Below are 8,050 nucleotides of genomic sequence, written 5' to 3'. Positions count from 1 at the left end.
CAGCTCATCCCCAGTCCAAGTGAACCTCAGACGCTGCAACGCTGCTGGGCTCAAGGGCAGGTGGGGACCGACCACTGCAGCCACCTCCTGATTTTTGTGCAACTCATCTCACAACCTAAGCATCGTCTTCCCGCTCCAGACCTCATCACTCCATAGAGCAGAGTGAGTCGGTGGGATGCAGGGCAGGGGCTGTCCCAGGGCAGCGCATCACAGGCAGCAAGAGAAGAAAGGACCTCGTGGGATGCTGGGGCCTCCCTCCCTTACAGCGATGCTGCCTCACACACTGCAAAAGCAGCTCGAGTAGCTGAGCTGAGATCCTGGTTTATAAATTCTTTGTATGATGCACATTAAATATTTTCCCCAACACAGACACTTCGTCTCATCTTCCTCTTTTCCTTTGACACCTTTTCCCCAGCAAAGCCCTACGACTGTCCCTTGCTGCGGCCTCATTTAGCATCACCATCGTCACCACGCATTCATCCTCATATAAAACAGAAATCTATTCCATCAAGCACTTAACATAAATATTAAAATAATGGAAGGGACAAAATATAAATCTACATACAACTTCATGACTACCATAGCACCTATTACCATGACAAAGCAAATTCTGGTTCAGGGGGACAGGAAGGGAAAGGGGATGAGGAGAAAGCTAGGAAGAGGGACTCTGACTGTCATTAAATACGTCAATCACTCTTTTAAATTTTTTTTTTGCTTCGTTTTTGTTTTAAGGTTACCAACCTTATTAAAATTCATTTCACTAACCAGCTCGTTTCTATGTCACTATGGATACCAAAGAACCCTTTTCAAAACTTCGGCGAGGCGGGGGTTTCTCAGAATTAAAACAAAACAAAACAAAACACGGCGACTTTCTGTTGGTGCTTCCATGACAAGTCCTGCCACGCGCCCCTCCCCTGCACCCACCAGTCCACAGAAGGGCAATTCATTTACAAAGTCCAGTTCTCAGTCTCCCAGGATGAGTTTGACAAAAGAGGCGACGTCTGTCTCTTTGGATTCGTGCAGGGTGAAGAAAGGATGTTGCTGGGAAAGAAAAAAAAAGAGAGAACAAATAGAAAAGTTTATTATTCATGACGCCGAGGACCAAACCTAAAGCCTTTTCAGACAAGCTTCTAGACGGTGACAAAAGATTTTCTTGCTAGCATCATAATATTGGGCTTTCTCTATATTGGAAACAAGTCAAGGAGCACGAGGGGCCACTTCAGGAAGGCTGCAGGTTTGTGCTGCCCTCTTGGATTCCCTTTAAACCCTGCCCTGGCTGGGAAGGCTGAGCTGGGCTGCAATGGAAGCAAGGGAAAGTATTAAAAACCACTGCCTCCATCTCTAGCACATCACATCCTTCAGCACAGGCTGGCTCGCAGCTCTGCGGTGCCTCAGAGGAGATGTGCTCCTCCTGAGACGGTGGTTACCCACCCCACCACACATCAGCTCCAACGGGAGCAAGGAAAACCTTGCAGGAAGGGTGACTGCAGTGGGTTTTCCCTCAGCTTCCTGCTTTATCTGTGTATTTACCCTCTGGTGACTTTGGAGTCTCATTTCTTCCCTGCAATTGCTCACAGTCGCAGCAGGAGATGGCTACTTTACCCCTAACCACCGCAAAGAGGAAAGCCATCCTGGCTGGAAAGCCATCCGCAGCTGTATGTTTAACTACTTAATCGTGACCAATGTGGGAAGCCATCCTGCCAGAAAATCTTGCCTACATTTCAGCACAAATGGAAAAACACGTGTAAGGACAAAAAAAAAAATACACAACCAAATGCCCCCTGACAGCACCAGCAAAGCCCCTGTCTGCTAGCACCAGTGATTCCGTTTTAGTGGGGACTGCGACCTAGCAGCTGAGATCAGCCAACTTCTACCTGAAATCATAGAATCACAGACTGTGTTGGGTTGGAAGGGACCTTTAAAGCTGATCCAGTCCAACCCCTGCAGTGAGCAGGGACACTGGTACCAGATCAGGTTGCTCAGACCCCATCAAGCCTGACCTTGAATATCTCCAGGGATGGGGCCTGCACCACCTCTGGGCAACCTGTGCCAGTGATCTACCACCTCATGGTGAAGAACTGTTTCCTAATATCCAACCTAAATCTGCCCTTTTCTAGTTTAAAACCATCACCTCATCCTATTGCTACACCCCCTAGTGAACAGCTCTTCCCCAGCTTCATTATAGGCACCTTTCAGGTCCTGGAAGGTCGCTATAAGATCCCCCCAGAGCCTTCTCTTCTCCAGGCTGAACAACCCCAACTCTCTCAGCCTGTCTTCATAGCAGAGCTGCTCCAGCCCTTGGATCATCTTTGTGGCCTCCTCTGGCCCCGCTCCAGCACTTCAATGTCCTTTTTGTGTTGGAGACTCCAAAGCTGGATGCAGCACTGCAGGTGAGGTCTGAGCAGAGCGGAGGGGCAGAATCACCTCCCTCGATGCTGCCACGCTTCTTGTGATGCAGCCCAGGATGGGGTTGGTTTCTGGGCTGCAGATGCACATTGGTGGCTCATGTCCAGCTTCTCATCCACCAGTACCCCCCAGTCCTTTTCCTCAGGGCTGCTTTCCAGCACATCATCTCCCAGCCTGTATCAGTAACAAGGATTGCCCCTACCCAGGTGCAGGACCCTGCCCTTGGCCCCTTGTTGAACCTCATGAGGTTCCCCTGGGCCCACTTCTCCAGCTTGTCCAGGTCCCTTTGGATGGCATCCCTTCCCTCTGGCACACGAACCTCACCACCCAGCTTGGTAAATCACCAAACACCGTTTGACACCCACTGTTCATTGTATTTATTTGCATGAAGGGTGTCAAAAAGAACCAAAAAGCAGCTGGGGGTGCCCTGCAGGGCTCATGGGTGGCCTCCGCTCTGTGCAAAATGCTGCTGTGCATCCCATAGGCTGGGGGAGCTCGGTTTTATTCCTCACTCTCTCATTTCAAACCAGATTTTTAAAGACAATTTGGGGTTTCCAGGGTTTTTCAAAGCTGCCTCTCACCTCGGTCCCTAAGCGTTGGCTATTTCAATGATAATTTACAGCAAAGGCCAAGTGGAGGGAGAAAGAGAGCAAAGAAAAGAGACTTTCCAAGGTGGGCTTGAGCAGAAAGTTATCCAGTGAAGAAAAAGAGGCAGCTCTGAGCAGCTGGGAAGAGACCCAAAGACACACCAGCAAGGAAGAGGAAGCACAATTATGTGGGAAACAGAGCTGAAATGGGCTGGGGCAAGGATCCAGGCATAATTCAAGGTCTCCCTGGGTCAGACAGTCACAGGAATCAAAGTGTCCTGAAGAACTCTGGGAGACGTGGCCCAAATGGCCCGCTGTGTTATTATCCCAGCATGATGCCACTGCTTTCACATCCCAGCTAAGTCGCACCCAAAGCAGAGCTACAGCAGCCTGGAAGCACCCACAAACGTGACACGGGCGGCAGCGGTGGCCTCCAGCCCCATCTCTCAGTGAACCCAAACTGAGTGTGGTTATAGCCCAAAGCACCCTGTGCCATGTGGGATGTGCTCCATGCAATGTGCAGACCACCAGGGAGGAGTCCTGCAGTAGTTTCATGCTCCACTTCACCTGGGGAAGTGGGTTTTTCAATGAAATTAAGCATCCGTATCGGTTTTCCTGATGCTCAAGATAGCACAGAGTCATATTTTCCATGAGAAACCTCAATTCCACAGGAAAGCAAGGGAGAAGTTTTGCCTAAATGACAAGTCCAATCCAGTACCGCAACTTAATGCCGTAAGAGAGAGAGGAGGGAGAAGAAAAAAACCCCAACAAAACAGCAACCCTCAACCGCAGGACCTCACAACACTCATGTCAGCCATAAAATACCACAGCATTGAGATACTCTGGAGAGGTGATCCAAGAACCTAATTCAATAGAAATGTGCTCGCTTGCCAGTGGGTATTAATGCTGCAACAGACGGAGCTGCTCCAGTGAACCTTTTTTGATAAAAGGCCACTTGGCAAACTTTGGAAATTTGCTTAAAATATGTATGTATTTATTCAATAATAAAAAAATAAAAATGAATAAATAAAGAAGCCATAAACCTCAGGCCTCCCTTTGTTTGAAACCAGTATTTGGGCAAAGTGTGTGCAAATTACATCTATATATAGTCTAATTGCATTACAGGGCCCAGCACGAAATGCCACAGGAATTATTCACTGCTTACAACTGATATGCAAAAGGTACGTGGATTTCCAGCACCTAGAGAGCACCTTAAACCTTGGCACCTACACAACAGAGTTCTCAACACCTCTGAGCATACAGCGTGAGGCAGCAATTCCTAAAGTCTCCTGATTTTGCTGGCTATGAGGAACACCAGGATCAATACCAGAAAGCCAGGAAAGGGGGAGGCTGTGAAGCTGTGAAGCCCTAGCAGAAAAATCTCCCCACAGACCCTGTTCTTGCCAGCTCCAGCCCAGAGCTCTGGCTGAGGACACACCAGTGTCTGTGCTGCCGGGAGTTCATCAGCAGCTGAGTGCATCTGACCTCAAAGCCCTGCTCTGCCTTGCATTTCCCTTGCTGCAAGCCTTTATCAGCATTTTCTTCCTTAGCAATTCCTCTGTCCTAGACGTCCTCACAGCAAACAGTCTGTAAGCAGCCGATGAAATTCAATAACCGGAATTATTACTCACAGACTTGTCTCTGTCCCTAACATCCAGGAATTACACTGTCCAAAAAGTCTCCTCTCCAAGGCACCGTGGCCTTGCAGGCCACTCAGCTCCTGCAGCCCGTGTGGAGCATCCGTGGTACATCCATTTCACTGCCGGAGTTGAAGCCATCACACAAACCCAAGAGGAGGATTTTATCCTCGCTAACCTATTCTTCACAGCCTCATTCCTGTCCATTAGCAAATTTATTACTTGCTTTTACATATTTTGCTCCTTGATCTGACTGGAATAGCACCTGAATGAGATTTCAAGTATCTCTGATTTGCAGTCACCCTCCCAAGACCCTGAAGTGCCACAATTCTCACATCTGTTACGAAAAAAGAGATGCTGAGTATCCCACATCACCAGTCACTATTGGAAACCCTACCTTCAGCATCTCAGTGTAATCCACCTCAGCTCTGAACCAACTGACTGCTTAAGGCAGGCACACTCACCATAAGCTCTGGGTATGTTGGCCGTTCTTTGGAATTCTTCTTCAAGCTTTAATGAAAAAAAAAAAAGAAGACAAAATGTAAAAGTTACTTTCTGTGTGCAATTTAAGCAAGGCCATAAAATCATACGTTTAAGTTCCCTGTAGAGTAAGTTCAACTGCTCATCTGTACGCTAAGCAGACAGCTTAAGCCACGAGGATACCTACAACACACAGAGCCCCTATGGTACACAGTGCTGGGTAGACACAAATGCAGGGAGCTCAAGGTCAAAGAGACCCAGAGACACCGCATGTACCAGTCAAGACGCTGTCTGTTGCTGAGGGATGGGTACAATTGGTTTTTTGGGTACCATCCAGCAGGCATGATACAGCCTCCAACCTCTGATTGGGAGCGGTGACCGAGTGGCTCGAAGCACGTGTACAACTATTTGTTTATCACCGCGCTGTTATCAGCAGGGACGGTTACATGGGACATCCTTTTTTTCTCCTCTCCTACAACAGATGGCTCTGGAGGGTTGTAGCTGGAAGTTATTTTGGTTTCCCTCCAGCAGAAAATAGCTTTTAAAAGACAGGACGTAATCTCTACTCACTTCCTGACAGTGTATTTAGGGGAAAGACACTTGGAGCAACTTGAAAAGATCTTCACACACGTACACGTCGGTGGCGGGGAAAAGGTGTCACACTGAGCAAAACAAAAGTGAGAACCTCGGCGATGATAAGTCGCTCCTCTGCTGGGATTTGCCGGAGCCCAGAGGAAGCGAAGGACACACACTGAATAGATATTTCCTGCTTGCTGTGTGTAGCGGCCTCGTGTTTAGTGTCATGTTGTGAATGAACAGAAAAAAACCCCAGTAACGATACGTGCCAATATTGCCGAACTGAAGGTACGGGATGTGTCACATCCTCTGAGCTCAAAAGCAGCCCAGGCCGAGATGCTAAGGTGCATTTGAAGGTTAGGTGTGTCCAGAAGCAGGATTTGGGTATAATCTTCTTAATTTAGACCCTTTGCAAACAACAACCTTGTTCCTAGGTTACTAATACCAGGAAATCTGGTGACACGTTACTGAAATCACTGTAAATCTTCAGGAATGAAGAGCCATATTTGGATCAGATCCTGACTCAGACATCCCAGGAGCTTCCCTGCAGTGGCTACAGGTGATCAGATTTTTGCTGCCCTAGGTACGATTCACTCCGCGACCTCTTGGATTTGAAATAGCTCTCAGCCATGCCAATCTCAATACACTGAGCTGATGTGACCTGGTTCGGCATCGGAAGAAATCTCAGACTCCAACAACACAAAACTGATGCAATCTGCAGCCAAAGCTCACTTTTCCGAGTCCCTGCCACTCCACGGGTGTTGAGGGAGCTTCAGCAATCCTTGGGGACAGGATTTGCAAGGAGAGGCACCACCACATAAGCTTTCAAGACAGGAGTGCTGCTCAGTGGTATCATTCTTCTGAGTGGCTGTGGATAACTTACTCCTAAATCAACCCACAGCTATAGCTGCAAGACACCGTGCTCGCAAAAGCAAAATATTCAGCAGGGAACAGCCTGCCTGGCACAAACAGCCAACTCTGCAATAACAAGTAGTGAGCCAGCAGCATGGGAGAAAGGCAGCTGGTCCAAAATCTCAGCGTGGGCCTTGCAGAAACGGTGGGCACTTTGTGAGAGGGTTTTTCCAAGCCAGCTCTGACACAGAGCAGTGTGGGCACGGGCAGGTATTCCCCAGCACGGGTTGGTAGAGAGATGTGCAGCTGAATCACAGGGACCTCAAAAACATGTTTGAACAAGACTCTGAAGAATTTGAGTGTGGGTACTTGAAGTCCCCAGGCAGGAGTGGCTGATAATCCCCTTCCTGGGTCACAGCAGAGCCGGCCGGGTTGCAGGCCCTGACGCTGGCAGCTTGGGAACAGTCTCACATTTCTGTATTTGTCGATCCGCCGTCCTTTCTTGGCTACCACGCAAACCCACCATCCACCTGCCAACTTGGCAAGCCGCGGATGGCACTGCAGCGCCTGGAAAATAAAAACGCCTCCCAGGCGGTTTCCAGGGAAGCTGGAGGGAGAAGCAGTCAGGAGCTGCGGGGCCGCCGCCAGCTCTCTTTGAACCATACGACGAGGGCAGCTGCGAGTCTCCTCGGGCGCTGGGAGAGCCTGTGCTTTCCTGCAGCTCTCGCAACCTCCAGACAGCGTGCATCTGCTCCAACCCTTTTCCTACGCCGCAGCCAAACTCTCCCGCTGCTTCCAGCTCCGAGTCCCAGGGAAAGCAGCGCAGCAGCCGGAGGGCCCCGGTAGCGGGATGGCTGCCGAGGGGGGCCATGGTGGGGTGAACTCTGCACCGCCTCTGCCCTCACAGCTGTGTCCTCCTGAGAGTGAGAGGTGGGAGGACACAGCCATTTTGGGCCCTGCTCCTCTTCCCCACCCTGCACCAGCCCTGGAATGTGAGGGACATGGTGGACCTGCCTGCCTGCACCTGTCCAGCCACAGACACCCTGTGCTGTTGATATGGGGACGACTGGATGAGAGAGTCCTGTAAATCCCTTTCTCCTGTGTGTGTCCCCAAAGTGACCAAGCCTGTTTCTCATCACCTCAGGTGGGAAGATCCCCACAGCCACCATCTCTGGTGCTCTGGTAAAGGGTGTGCATTGTCTGCACAGCACCAGGTCCCAGCCTGGCCCTCACTGCGCAGAGAGGGCATGAAAGCCCTTCCCTTCCCTAATTTTGTTCAAAAATCGGGGTTGTACCGCAGAGAGACGCCTGTGGGGACAAGGATGCAGGAGGGCACCTGCCCTCCTTGGCCTCCCCGCAGCATGGTGGCAGTGAGCAGGGCCAGGGCAAGCAGGGCCAAAGCAGGTATTTTACCATTGCGAGGTAAAATCGACGAACTCCGCCGAAAACTTGTCCGCCGGGAGCTGCGGCGAGGGCTCCTCCACCACCTGCTTGAGCTGCTGGAAGGGCGTC

The 8,050-nt window shown here is 50.1% G+C and overlaps 1 protein-coding gene across 1 annotated transcript in view; it reads right to left on the bottom strand.

Annotated features, from left to right (window-relative positions):
* Positions 1-482: 482 nt before the first annotated feature.
* MAP2K6 (mitogen-activated protein kinase kinase 6) overlaps positions 483-8,050 on the bottom strand; it is a gene marked incomplete at its 5' end in the record, with an annotated part of 26,207 nt that continues 18,639 nt past the window's right edge. Inside the window, 3 exon segments of the mRNA XM_010180937.1 lie at positions 483-1,041; positions 5,095-5,140; positions 7,952-8,050. The exon segment at positions 7,952-8,050 is cut by the window's right edge and continues 29 nt beyond it. Of these exon segments, the coding sequence (XP_010179239.1) occupies positions 964-1,041; positions 5,095-5,140; positions 7,952-8,050 (223 nt within the window).

This window comes from Mesitornis unicolor, unplaced genomic scaffold, assembly GCF_000695765.1.
Source record: "Mesitornis unicolor isolate BGI_N332 unplaced genomic scaffold, ASM69576v1 scaffold14983, whole genome shotgun sequence".
NCBI classification, from domain to species: domain Eukaryota; kingdom Metazoa; phylum Chordata; class Aves; order Mesitornithiformes; family Mesitornithidae; genus Mesitornis; species Mesitornis unicolor.
This window is presented reverse-complemented; position numbering and strand designations above follow the sequence as displayed.